At 37.0% G+C, this 15,415-nt stretch overlaps 1 protein-coding gene across 1 annotated transcript in view; it reads right to left on the minus strand.

Moving 5' to 3' along the window:
- slc27a6 (solute carrier family 27 member 6) overlaps positions 1-15,415 on the minus strand; it is a 28,843-nt gene that overhangs the window by 8,620 nt on the left and 4,808 nt on the right. Inside the window, exons 4-5 of the mRNA XM_053516345.1 lie at positions 10,198-10,322; positions 3,922-4,116 (exon numbers count right to left, since the gene is read on the minus strand). Of these exons, the coding sequence (XP_053372320.1) occupies positions 3,922-4,116; positions 10,198-10,322 (320 nt within the window). The remainder of the gene's footprint in view (positions 1-3,921; positions 4,117-10,197; positions 10,323-15,415) is intronic.

Consider the following 15,415-nt stretch of genomic DNA (forward strand, 5'->3'; position numbering starts at 1 on the left):
GTAACATCTAATTAGCCTTTTAATATAGCTGTAACAACACTGTGATGACGTCCAACGGTGGGACAAAATCAAGACAACAATGTTTTTGAAAAATGAGAATAACTTGATGAAGGTTAAAATATTGAGATATCATTAATGGCCTTTACACAATATTGTAAATACAACCTTATTTATTTAATATTTTCTTTAATACCTTTAGTATTTTTTGTGGTGCTGCTTATTGTTATGCACATGCATTTACTAGCATCAAGACAGGTTTGGTATTAACACTGTATTGTTTTTGTTGTTTTGATCAGCCAACATTGTTCCGATATATACCGCTTTTCCCGTACGGGTTTGTTGGAGGCCTGGAGCCGATCTTAGAGGAATGGGGCATGAGGCAGGGTACACCCTGGATGCGGTGCCAATCTTCTGCTGTACAGTCCTGACTCTGTTTCAAGTGATTTCCACACTTTTCATGGAATTTTCATGGGAGGCGTGTGTTTCGGATGTTAAGCAGGCAGTCTGATCATGGCTCCAGCATACTGACAAAACTTTCTGCCTTGATAGAATCCAAGCATCCAATGTTTGCTGATCAAAAACTAGTTAGTTAGTTAGTTAAGTGCGTTAATGTAGCAGGGGATCGTATAGAAAAATGAAAGTAGTTTTTACTCTTATAACTGTGTTCTGTTATTCGGCACAATCAAAAGTCCTGATTTGACTTAAACACCCGTCATAAATACAACGGACAGAAAGTGTCAACACACAACATGTTTTAACCTTACACTTTTTATAATAAACCATTTATTGACTCTATTTTTCGTTTGCATTGACTCACAAGGCCAAGGTTCATGAATTCGCAGTGTTTACATAGATAAAACAGGCACAAACCCAAAGCACCTGCTACGAGAAAAAAATGTGTCTGCATGCGTTTTTCCACTGAGAATTTTTTGCTGCTGCTTTTCACGAAAAAGCAGACAGGACAGGTCTTTATTTAGGTGTTTCCCTACCAGCATAGCAAGAGATCTGATTTCATGAATGGTCTGGCTAAAATGTAGATATCTACTTTTTGGAATATTCAGTTCCGTGCATAAAAGTAAAACCTTTTTTTTTTTTTTTAACATGAGAGCCTTAACAGCATTCCTAAAAATAGTAATTGTTACTTGTGTCTTGGAATGAAAGATCATATTATAGTACCTAAGACAGTTTTCTAGGAAGGAATCTGATCACTGGTCCATGTGTTTTCCCACATAAAAATAGTTACAGCAGTTTCTTGAATGTAATAATAATCCAAACCAGAAGATAATGGACTAGTGACAAATTAAAGAGAGAAAATTAACATAATGGAACTTTAGCCAGGACATCAACTTTATTGTGCCTTGGCTTAGATTCCACAAATTGAAGTAAGGGACATTATTACAACATCAGTAGACAGCATGATTATACAGATCAGGCTAAATTCCCTCGTAGGTATTCAGCTCCAGTACTTCAAATCCCTGTTGCCTAATCCCTATAATAACATTCTTTAAGCAGAGTGATCTTATAAATAAAGCGATTTGGGAAATTATTGCATGATGCACTTATTACAGTTTAAATGCCAGATGACTTGTATCTGATTCACACGTTTCATCTGGTTTCATCAATACAGTGGCCATGTGGTCATGTGGTTAAAAAAAAAACTATGGCGGAATCCGTGCATATGGATTGCCAGAGCACACAGATTACTAAACTTTGTCAATACGTCTGCTCAGTTTGTAAATCCTGGCATATGGTTTAGCAAATTTGGTTTAGTAATCCATGTGCACATATTGCAACATACACTCATATGGCAACACGCGCACATAGATTACTAATTTTACTAATACAAATGTATAATAATAATAATAATAATAATAATAATAATAAAAATAATTATGAGGACTTTATCAACCTTAATCAAATTTAACAGAACTGCAAATTATCATTATCATAATGAATCCATCCCAAAAAAATATTTTGTATTCATGTAACCCTTAAAACTCCCTTACCAGCAACACAGCATGAAGTGAGACAACGTAAAAAAATGTTGATCCACGAAAAGCTTGTGTTCTTATTACTTTTGGTCACAGAAAGGAAGAAAAACAATTGTAAAATCATATGATCATGTGTACTTCTTTGCCTATGTGACTCATTTTTTTGTCCGGTCATGTTCGTATGAAAATGGAAAATGGATAAAAATCCTGTGGGGTTTAAAAGCTAAAGTTGTTGAAATTGTCTTTTTGGCACCAGTGGTTTGTGACCACACTCCCGGTTATAAAAACTAGGGGAATCAGCTAGACGATTTGTGTCATCGATATACAGTAAATATTTCTATTAGTCTGTTCCTAACAGAGGAAAGATTGGTTAACCCAGTTTAATTAGCTTTGTTAAAAAAATATATGAATTTGCATCCTAAAATTCAGTTTTAAGTGCAAATGCTGTCTCGGAAACACAGCAGCTTCTCGATGTGTTCTTAGCAAAACTGTACAGTTTAGATTCAGCTCAGGATAGTTTTCCTGGTTAATGAACTGAGCTTCACAAAAGCTTCACAAAAACTAAAAACTAAAACCTAAAAAAAATTATTGATTAGATGATGAGATTGCATTTCATTTACTTTGTTAAAACAGTCTTAAACTAGAGCAAGCAAAATATGACACGTTCAATAACATACTGTATACCGTATGTCGCTACTACTGTAAATAAATTACTGCCATGAACTAAACGCAACCTTATACTGCACACCTGCTGTCTCAGTGCTCGCTCAAAAAGCAGGGAGAACCACTGTAGCGCCACTGAGCAGGCGGCATGACTGTCAACTGCTCAGAGGAATGCTTGGATTGTATATCCATGCTACAATGCTACAAAAAAAGAGCTTGGAAATGTATATGGTAGCTTCTTAGATCTTACTTAGACTAATGTCTTCGCTATATAGTACGTTCACATACAAGATCCCCTGGGGCTTCCAGGAGGGCTAACCTGTTTTTAAGACCAACTGCATCTTTTTGGGCTGCTGTTGAGCTTCATAACTCACTCAGAGGAAACACCATCATACATGATCGCATAGAGGAACGATGATCGGCTAGTGTCATTGTGATTGGCAGATAAGAGGGGGCTTGCCGTGATCCCACACACAGAGCACAACTGATTTTTTTGCACACTCAGGTCTCTTGGCACCAGATGTCTGTGGCATCGCCAGGGTTTATGCTCATGATCTCCGGCCAAGAGAGCGGACGCGCCAGCTTGTTGTACCAGAACTAATTTTCATTACACTGGAAAAGGTTGCGTAACCATCATTGTCAGTTCGCAACTTCAGCGTTTTTTTGTTTTGTTTGCAAACTCTATGGATCTTTCTTTCCTCATCAATATTATCAGCTCTATTGCGTGTGTATTCAGTTTCAGGTTGCAGCAAAAAAAAAAAAAAAAAAATGTGGAAAAGTTCAAGGATGGGGAACAGTTATGCAACTGAAATTATGTGAATGAAAATTCCAAGTGTGCTCGGTTTCAGAAGTTCAGGACAAGTCTGGGACCATTGATCATGCATACGTCAGCGTGATTTGACAGAATAAACCAAAAGGTTGAAATCAGGTCAGAGAAATGATGTTTATTGCACTACAAATGGGGTGCTTTTCTGATTTAAACAATAATTGACAGAGTATTTTAGACCAACCCTTTTTCCTTATCTGCATTTCCATGTCTCATAGCTGTCCTTAAGGGTAAAGTACAGTACAGTACTGTCCATAGACATGTGCTATGCGGGGTTTACATTTTCTGTGCGGTCCAGTCAGATTATTAACATTGCCCTCAAAGAAAACGAGAACTAAACTTAAGTTTAGTCTAATGTATCCCAGCAATAAATACAGTCATACTCTATGTCCTGAAATAAGAACCCGGGAAATCCTTACAACTAAAATAGTCCACGCTCACCTTGTAGAAGATGTTGGAGCGACCGACTGCTCCGATCTTGCCGGTATGGTTCATGAAGCAGAGGTTCCCCTCCGTGGAGCCGTATAGTTCGCACATACGGATCTCTCCAAAACGACTGTGGAATTCTCTCCATACATCCTGGCGAAGGCCGTTTCCCACACCCATGTGCACTTTATGATTCTTCTCATTCTCTGCCTGGTGAGAATTGTACACATGTTAGTGTATTTCATACATGTTCATCCATTTCTTACATCACTCATGTCTGGAATACAAAAATTGGGATCAATTGTTATAGAAAAATAATTAGTGATGCAGTGGAGTGATTATATCATCTCACAAAAAATAATATATTTAATCAGTCCATCATAAAACATTGTTATTATTATTATTATTATTATTATTATTGATACTATTATTTAATTCTTTTTATGCTATAGCAGTTTGCCTTGGGCTGGAAGAGCTTGTGTACTTAAGAATGATGTCTTAACATTTTTAATCTGCCGATCATTACATTTTTTAGAACAATTATGACTTATGTGTGTGTCATTGTTAAGTGACAACATAATTTTCATCTGTTTATTATCCTAGACTTCCAGTCATTGAGCTGGAAAAACTCTCAAAGGAAGTGAATCATTTGGAACAATTACGGTAGAGAATTTCATTTACGCATGGTATGGGAGTTTAACTTCCACTTTAATAGTCTTTTGATTAAACTTTATATTGCTTTTTTGACCTGAACAGGATGTAAGACTGCATGTTATTACACGTTTTTTTTTTTTTTTTTGCACTTCGCACACGGCCAAAACGTGGTATTGGTGCTAAACAGTTTCTCACCTACGTGAAAAAGAACATTTTCAGATAGGATCATATATTTTATTAATTATACATATATTTTATTAATTTTTTTATTTTATACAATTTCTTTTTTAAGGGTCTTAAAAATCTTCTAGAGGCTTACACCAGTTTTAGTATTAATACTAATAAAGAAATATGAATAATTTGCATTGTAAATTATTACTGTTTGAAGTGAGAGTATAAGGCTGAAAAATGACATTTTGGGGCACATTAAAAATCATTTCTCCAAAATGGCTGAAATTCTTTGGGAAGCAAGATTGTTCACTTTCATATTGCATAATCTTTAGAAGTTGCTTCTTTGGAACACACATTTTTTTGTAGTACATGTACAACATAATAAAAATTAAATCACCACCAATACTGTTTTTGTGGCTGCTAGGATTTGACCTGACCCAGGTTGCTATGTTTGTGCTAAGATGATTTTCTGCTCATAATGGTTGCATAGAGTGCTTATGTAAATCACTGTGGACTACCTGCCAGCTCTAATCAGTCTGGCCATTTTCCTCTGACCTGTCTCACATATATATATATATATATATATATATATATGTGAGACAGCAATATCCACAACTGGATTTTTTTTTTTGTTTTTGTTCGTTCGAATTTCTCACCATTCTGCATAAAGCCTAGCTTGAATATTATTGCGCAGGGGAAAACTCAGGAGGACAGGAGTTTCTGAAATACTTAAACTTAAACCGATATTCAGCCCACTGCCACAAACAACCTGTCAGATCACATTTTCCTCCATTATGAACCGACACTTTTGACCTACTGTATATGTATACAGTACGCTTTTAAGCACGGTACCGACTGGCTAGCTGTGTAAAGGAGCAGGGGTCCCTAATAAATTGGCTGATGACTGAGTTCTTAGCAGATTTGATTTTTTTTTTTTAATCAAAAAAAGTAACCAAATGAAATACGGATCATACCTGATATGTACAGTAGGAGGTTTGGGAACATATAAATCTAATATACTATAGACGAAGCCTTCGCTGTTCCTTATTCCCTACAATTGTATGGTATGATCAAGTATATAAAATATTATCAATGCTTTTAGTATATTTAAGTGTACATTTAGTTTATTTAGCATACACTGTGCAAATTACAGTACAGCGACTTCCTGCTTCTTTTGCAACATACAGTACATACAGTACACTAGGCTAAGACTTGGCCAGAGGTGTGTGTTCCAGTTTATGCTGAAATTCTAGCATAGCAGGATCATTTATTAGTTCGCTCTCAGTAGCTGCATGGGATTACAAAAGCTTCCTGTCCAAACAGGTTCACACAACTGCTTACCTAACCTAATCATTACAACTTGGTTTTGTCCCCATTTAGGTCATTTCACCTGAAGATGCCATTAGTGAAAAAAATATGTAATAAAATAATGTCTACAGTATATCGATGTTCCTTAACAGAGTCCAGATTAATAGGATTTTCTTTTTACATATTTAAGCAGCATGGCAAATTATAATACAATCTCAATCTTTGTCCTTTTTCCAAAAAAGTCATATTATTAAATAATGTCAAATATAAATAATGTTTGCATGGTTACAGTACTTGTTATGGTTCCTGTTGTAAAAAGGAAACACAATAGGGGAACTCATCCAGGAACGACTAGCCCCCATGTCTGGACTTTTTACAGTTTCCTGAAGTCTTAGGAGGAGCCTTAGTAGTTAAAATATTTTTTTACGTTATGTCTTTCCTTTAGAAACATGTTCCAAATGTCTCATAAGGCAACAAATGGGCATCTGTGATAATTGTATAATATTCTCACTCTTGATTCCATCTTTCCTAATGTTTGCGCCAAAAACCTCTGTATGAAAAATAAATGTCCGCTTTTTTTTATTTTATTATTTCCATTCCTGATTTCTTAAGCTTAAGTGGACAAAAACTCCACTTGAGTCTGCAGCTGAGAGCTGTGATGTAGGTGGTTATGTGTGGTGGTCAGTTTTTGCCAGGGAGGAGAAGCAACTGGCTGACACAAAGGCCACTTTCATTTGCTGAGAGTAATAGCAGCGAGAAAGACAAAAGGTGGATGAGAAGCAGGGGTCGTCCAACACAAACCACCATTTGTCAGTCAGTCCACAAAGAATGTTAGAACATTGCAGTCATGGCAGTAGAAGCATCATTATGTAAGGGACACGCTGTACCATCATTGGTTGTGCTTTCCTGCATGACGGCCTACACGTACACAAGTACAGGATGTCTTGTAGAAAACATCGCACTCAGACGCCTTCTAGCAGGACCTGTGATTGGATGCCTGACACTTTAAGGTTGCTCAATACCTAGTGACCCATCAGATACAAGAATTTTACCATTGCTGCGGTATACAACAACATTATAGCCTTGATGTTATACCATCAGCAGTTGTGCTTTCCTGGAACACTCATTAGTACATTAATACTAGATGTACCAGCATGTACACTACAATGGAAAAGTTCTTAAGCAACTTAATATTTGGTGTAACCACCCTAAACCAGATTAATAGTTCTAGGTAGACTTGCACACATTCTTTGAAGGAACTTGGCGGCTGAATTGTTCCACACTAGAACTAACCACAGAACTTCTTTAAATCCTTCTGTCTCTTCACGTGATCCAGAACAGACCCGATGATGTTGAGATATGGGGGCCATCACTTCCAGGACTCCTTACTGTATTCTTCTTTAAGCTGAAGATAGTTTGACATTGGATGTACATTTGGGGTCATTGTCTCCCTGTATTTCTCAGCATTGAGGACACTATTAATCCCTCCACCTTGCTTCACTGTTGCCTGAAAATGCTCATTACCGTATCGCTCTCCCGGCCTTCGGCATACAACCCGCCTCCTGCTACAGCCAAATATTTCCAATTTTGACACATCAGCATTTTATTGCTCCCCAGATTCTATGTTTGCGTGCATAGTTAAGTCGGTTAGCTTTGTTTGGACATCAGAATGGCTTTTGGCCTGCAATTCTTGTCACGACAGTTCTGGAAAGTCATCTCCAGACAGTACTGTAGATGGGTGTACCTGGGTCCCACTGGTTTCCGCCAGGTCTTTGCTGATGGCACTGCTGGACATCTTCCAGTGACAAAGGGAAGTAACCATGATATGTCTTTCATCTGCTGCATTAAGTTTCCTTTGCTAACCACTGTGTCTATGATCCTCAACATTTCCCGTTTCTTTGTTGTATCTCGATGCTGTGTTCAGTCTTGCCATTGTGAATGACCTGTGACATGAAACTGTCTTCCACAACTTCACCTTAGCAGCAGAGATTGGCTGTTTTCACAAAGTTTTAAGGCTCCTATGCAACTGTTTCTCTTTTAATTATTGACTAGATTTCAACCTGCATATGAAATTGATGGTCATTAGACCTGCCTGGTATTATTGGTTAATCACAGCCTGACTGATCCTACAAAATCCCTGACTTTGTGAAAGCATGCAAAGATAAGAATTGATGCTGGTTTGAAGCCAAATGTTGGTCACACCAAATATAAATTTTATTTAAATGTTTGCTCACTTTGCATTTTGTAAACTGATAATAAAAAGGAAACAATTAGTGGCGCAGAGGTAAAGTGCTCGCCATATCATCCGGAGATCGCGAGTTCGATTCCCGAGTGATGCCGTAACCTCTTGCAGCCGGAGGTCTAGAGAGAGCTGATTGGCCGAGCTCTCTCAGAGGGGAGGGATGAGAGGTACTTAGTGCTCCCACATTAATCACGGCTCTACAGCCAAAGTCTGTGAGCTCACGCAAGCGGAAGCAGCGGATAGTGCTGTCCTCAGAGTGTGTTACGCCGCCCCCCAACTGTTTAAATTATACAGAATATTATACAATACGCTGCAAAGACAAGGAACTATAAATATGGATGATGTGTATGGAATTATAATTCACAGAGACACATGCCTTTCATTCCAATCCCACATCTTCTTCCCACCATCCTGGTTACAATATATCGCTAATTACGTTCTACTATACTAATCCAAAAAAACAAACAAAAAAGAGAACCAGGTGTGGCTACTGATTGGCTGGAAAGGAAACCAGCACCTAGACTTTGAATCAACACCTCTGCCATAAATTGCTTTAAATATACATGTACTTGCACTGGAAGTCTGCTAAACATCCTACTATCTCCCAGTGGCTTAAGGATGTCATGTTTTTTTTTAAACTTGAAAAAATTAAATATACATTAAGAGGATGTACAGCCAAATTTTACCACAATTGGCAACCTTTTATTTCTTATTTTACTAGCCTGGAGGTATTGCCTGATTAAATGTATAACTGTTATTGTTATATTTATGTAATGTGTTTGGTGGTTGTTTTGAGCCGTGTGGGACGGGGGTGGGGGGTGGGGGGGTATTGGGGGTGTGTGTTTTTTTTTTTTTTTTTGTTTTTTTTGAGTGTTTTTGTTTAGTTTTTTTTTTTTTTTTATAATATATAAATATATTTATTGAAAAATGAAGAAAGGTAAATTGTATGTCTGTAACTGCAACTACTGTATTGTTTTCCTTTTTTCAATAAAAATATTTGCAAAAAAAAAATATATATATACATGTACTAAAGAAAATTAAGATGCTCCATAGGGCAGTGTAAGAGTTTCTATTGTCAGCTAGTGTGATTCCTTGCAACACTTTTTATAGTCACCAAATTTAAAACAAATTGAACAGAATGGCAGATTTTGACAACCATTTTTTTGACAATCGATCTAAATAATAGCTCATTTAAAAAAAATCATAATTTACATTCAATGCTTGAACTGTCAGTTTCTATCTATCTATATATCTATATATATACTGAATATATTATAAAACTGTAACTTTTTGCCTGTTCTGTTTGTCTGTTTGTTTGTGCATGCATCGCGTAAAAACTACTAAACAAATTTTAATGAGGTTTTCACAGGTGTACTTGGCTGAGCTCGGGGTAACATATAGGCCTTGTTTCATTGCAATCAGCCTACGGGAAGAGAAGATATGCTACTCTGAAATTTAATTTGAAAATGCCCTTATATCATACATTTTTTTAATAATTATTAGTTCATCTCAAAATTCAACAGATGGTGCTGTACATTTTTTACTACATACCTCTAAGTGCGCGATTGAAACCTACTTAAAAAACGAGATCTCACGCCTTCATTCTGTGCACTTCACGGTAACACATAAAAATTGTAGTTTACTCCAGAATTCAACAGATGCCGTTGTAGATTTTTTTAATTAAATTCCACACAAACAAAGTCGCGGGCACATCTAGTTTAGAATATTAACATTAACTTCTGCCCTATAATTTAATATGTAAACTGTTATATTTCTATAAATACCTAATATCATCATGTAACACATCAACAGCTTGAACTGCAAATCCAAAATCATCATATAGGACCAACATACAGTATGACAGCCCAAACCAACGTTTTTGGTCAAAGTAAACAAGGTACTGAGCTGTGTCTTACCTTTGGTTGATTGCATAGATAGCGGCACAGCTCCCCGATATATTGGAAAATGGTAACGTTGTACTTTCGGCAGTCGTTCCAAAATTGTGAGGCGGAAAATTTCTTCTTTAAAACACAAGTTGCACCTTTAAAGTTAGAACAAAAGAGGAAATGCATAAGATGAAGCTGTGATAGAAACCACCCAAGAAGCAGTTTGGCATAACATATACTATAAACAGAATATCCAGGTGAGTTGACATTGACTATCAATTGTCTAACATTGACTAACCAAATGTACCAGTAAAACAATGATGGTGTAGTGGTTTGCACTGTCGCCTTGCACCTCCAGGATTCTGTTTTGGTCACACAACAGGAAAGAACCTGAAACCTGGGTGGTTTTAACGTTGATGGTTTTATGGTTACGGCTGATAGAAAATAATGAGCAACACAGTACATGAACACAGAACCAAATTTGCCAACCAATTTAAAACACACAATAAGATGTTCAGCACATTTCTGAATGTTGGTGGGATTCAAAAATTTAACTTTGCTGTGGAATAAAACAACCTAAGTGTCATAGTATTATAGCGGAGCTGCCAGCTCCCGCAAGCACTCGTCTCACCCTCAAATCCATCTTATCTCCATGCTCCGGGTTTCTTTTCTTTCCAAGTGAAAAACCATAATATTTGCGTAATCTGGCTGAACTTAAAACACATGTTACAGCTGCGTGAAGGTGTCAATCAAGCCAAAATAATAGACAATGATTGGAACAGTCATAGTTAGGCTGAATTAGGCCGACGATCTAATGAAACAAATCGACAATTAAATGCTTTTATAGACTGCAGCAAAGTTTCACACCAGCTGGAGCATTAAAAGAGTGACAGAGGGCAGTGACAGTATTATCCTACATTAGAAGGAAAATATTGTCAATATTGATGGTGGCATTTGAATATTTGCATTGAGTTTATTGATGTAACACTTCTCATATTTATACTGTAGGAACACTCAGACTCAACACAAGACTAACAAACATGATTAATGAGAATCACACCCAGTAGTTCCGTAGTTTCTGACTAGTCACTTTATTTTTGAATGCACAGGTACTGTAAATGCATACAGTCTTATGCAAAAGTTTAGGCACCCATTGATAAATAACAGATTTTGGTGATTTTTTAATTGAAAAGATGTTAAAAATGGAAAAAATATAAACTTTGTTCAATTTATGACATAAAAAGTAACTATGCATCAATGTTTGCTGAAAATATTGTGCATTTATTCCTTTTCCAAGAGATACTGTGTTAACATCAAGAGGTGCCTAAACTTTTGCATAAGACTATGTAGAGTATATACAATTTGGGTGGGGGTGGAGGTGGTATTGACTTTCAACCTCCCAGTACCCGAAGGTTGGGAGAGCCCTTGTTGGTTAGGAATGAAAAGTGAAAGATATGGATGAAGAAAAGCAGTTCCTCAATAAAAGTCGTTATATATAGGGGCCAGAGTTCTTTGCTACACCCCTGCTGTCCTACACAGAGCTTCACGAGAGTACTGTATGTAGGTGGTTTGGCTGGATGGTAAGGTACAGTAGGCATTTTTTTTGTTTGGGTGAATATTTTAAACATTAGTTGTACCAGCTGGAATAAATACAGTCACAGGTACATCCGTCGTTTCATTTTCACACTGATACGCTAAAGCACAGTATACTTAACCTAAGACATGCAGGGAAAGGTTTATGGTTATTGTTAGACAAAATGACTGGACATGCACGACGTGGGCGTCATATCTCACTTCAAGCTTTTATGAAAAGTTGGCAGCTCTGGTTATAACCTTTGTGTTCTAAACAAGAAAAGCCAAATCCAGTGAGGTTTATGGCTTATATGGCTTTCCCAAACTTTGACAGCTAGAGTACATTTTAAAAAGTATTTATTCTTCTTATATACAGGTCTTAAGTTGATACACACACTATAACCACAGTGAGGCTCACTAGCATGTGAAGTGTAATTTAATTGCGCAACTGTTTCATAGAAGGCAAAAAAGGGTTCAGCACTAAAAGGTTGATATGGTTTCTATCTAATGGACTTCTCAAATTAAAATCTGGAACCCAGGTTTCACAAACTAGTCCACTTTTTCCATTCTAAAAGTCTTAAAAAAGTTTTAAAGAACATTAGGTCCCTGGGCAAGGATCCCCCACATTAGAATATTTGCATTAAGTTTATTCATATAATACGTTGTATATTTATACTGAAGGAACACTAACAAACATGATTAATGAGAATCACGCCCAAGCACAATCATACATACAGCACAATCCCACTGTATATTTGTCTTTTTTAATCTTCCCTTTCTTCACTTGTTTCCTTCTTTTGTATGAATAATGATTCTTTTTTGGCTGTACTTTCTGTGTTCATTATTTTTCTTCTTATTATTTTTATTATATTTGCTTTTTGCTTTGCTTCCCTTTCAGTAGTTTTTGTCACTAGAGTCACTTTATTTTTGACTGCACAGTTAAATGCATATACAGTACAGTACATGTACAGTATATACAGACTTATGCAAAAGTTTAGGAACCTCTTGATAAATAAAAATGGTTATTTTTTAATTGAGAAGATGTTAACCCAGTCTCTTTTGGAAATGGAAAAAAATGCACAATATTTTCAGCAAACATTGATGCATTGTTCTTACGCCATAAATTGAACAAAAATGTAAATTTATCCTGCCAGAGGTGGTACTATGCCTCAATGTTCGCTGAAAATATTGTGCATTTATTCCATTTCCAAAAGAGACTGGGTTTATAATTTGGTTGGGGGTGGGAGTCTTATTGACTTCTGACTTCCCAGTGCCCGAAGGTTGCTGAAAATGAAAAGTAAAATATATGGATCAAGAAAAGAAGATCCAATAAAAGTTGTTACAGTATGTATAGAAGCCAGGGTTCTCTGCTACACCCTGCGGTCCTACATGAGGCTTCAAGTGAGTGTGTAGGTGGTTTGGCTGGAGGGTAAGGTAGGCATTTTTTTGTTTGGGTGAATATTTCAAATGTCAGTTGTACCAGCTGGAATAAATACGGAAACAGTTTCATGGAACATGAGGTTGCTGGGAAAGGATGCCCCATATTGCCTGGCATCAAATCGAACCCTGTCCTCAGAAACAGATAAACAAGCAAGGTCCCATTTCTACTGAGAACAGAATAAACACTGAATTCAGTGTCCTCGACGTCCAGTCAGTTCACTGCAGGTCATTTATCTTTGCTGGCAGTTGGATCTAATTTTAGTGCACTCACTTAAAAAAGTATATTAATTACAGGTCTGTTAAGCATTTTCTAGATTGCATATGGAATCCTTAGAAGCAGATGGTGGGGACCTAACGCTTTGTGATAAGATTATATATATATATATATATATATATATATATACTGTATATATATAATCTTATCACAAAGCGTTACATTTAAATGTACAATTCTTACATGCATAATAACAAATATAATCGTATAAACGCCCACACAGTTATCATAGAAAAACTGGATGAAAAACTTATTATGAAATACATCACAGTACCAAGAATAGGCTAACCACATTTCATGACTAAGAAGTTCAGGAGGAGCTGAATATTTACATTTCCTCCTTTGTGATTGTGGAAATATTTTATATGCTTTCATCTCAGTTTAGAATCTCATTAAACATGGAAAGCCATATACGTATATATGGTTCATAGTTTAGTGGGCCAAAGTGTACAGCAGAAAAAAAAAAGAAAGTCAATTTTAGGAGAGGCAACATTTAAAATCTACCAACATTTTTTTTTTGCCACGCCTAAACTACATGTCTTTGGAATGTGGGAGAAAACTGGAGCACCCGGAGGAAACCCACCAAGCACAGGGAGAACATGCAAACCTCCACACACACGCACAGACTCGAGGCGAGGATCGAACCCACGACCCTGGAGGTGCAAGTCCACTGTGGCCCGAGTGTGTGTCTTTCTAAGAGTCGTTAACAAATCTTGATATACCTGATATTCGCTACATTTCTGGTTTCAATGTCTTGCTCCTGACGTGCTGTTTATTGATTTCCTGACCTTTACCGGCCTCCTGACTATGAATCAGACTTCTGTTACACAATATGTATTGTTTGTCAAGTACAATAAAACCTTGTTGAACTGCATATGTGTCCTCATCTGTCTTTGTGACAAAACTATTAACATTATTGCTAAGAATCTATTATAAAAAGCCTAGGAACGTCTTTGCCCTGAAAACATGAGTAGGCAATCTACAGTAGAGAGTCTACAAGAACCAGAAGCTGTTAGGTCCACTTCCTGGTATCGTGATCCAGCTAGAGTTTCAGACATGTAAATAAACTCAGCCTTTCAGTGTTAAATTACTTTACTTATGTTAGATGAACTGCAACTAATTTCTTTCTCTAAATAAGACTCACATGTTTTATTAGACATTCCAAAAAAGAAGAATTAACCATAAACTGTTGAACCTTTGAACCATGTAAAGCAAGAAAGATGACTTCAATAACCTGGAAGGAGAATATTTGAGTATTTAGGGAAGGACTGGCCAGTTAACAAATCATTATTGTGAAGCTGCCCTACATATAGCACCTTCAGTTCAAGAGGGCTTTATACTGTAGATACACTATATTGCCAAAAGTATTCGTTCACCTGCCTTCACATGCATATGAACTTGTGTAACAATTCTTAATCCATATTGTTTAGCTTCAACTCTCCTGGAAAGGCTTTCCACAATGTTCAGGAGTGTGTTTATGGGAATCTTTTACCATTCTTTTCAGGCCAGTCTAGCTATACCCTACACCAAACTCGCTCATTCATGTCCTTATGGACCTTGCTGGAAACTGGTGTGGGGTTGTTTTCCAGGAGTTGGGCTCGGCCTCTTCGTTCTAGCGAAAGGAACTTTTAATGCTTCAGCATACCAAGACATTTTGGACAATTTCATGCTCCCAACTATGTGGCAACAGTTTGGGGACGGACCCTTCCTGTTCCAACATAATTGCACACCAGTATACAAAGCAAGGTCCATAAAGACCTGGATGAGCAAGTTTGATGTAAAAGAACTTGACTGGCCTGCACAGAGTCCTGACTTCAACCCGATAGAACACCTTTGGGATGAATTAGAGCAGAGACTGCGATCCAGGCCTTCCTGTCCAACATCAGTGTTTGACCCCACAAATGCACTTCTGGAAGAATGGTACAAAAATCTCCTAAACACACTCCAGAACCCTGTTGAAAG

This window comes from Clarias gariepinus, chromosome 17, assembly GCF_024256425.1.
Source record: "Clarias gariepinus isolate MV-2021 ecotype Netherlands chromosome 17, CGAR_prim_01v2, whole genome shotgun sequence".
NCBI lineage: Eukaryota > Metazoa > Chordata > Actinopteri > Siluriformes > Clariidae > Clarias > Clarias gariepinus.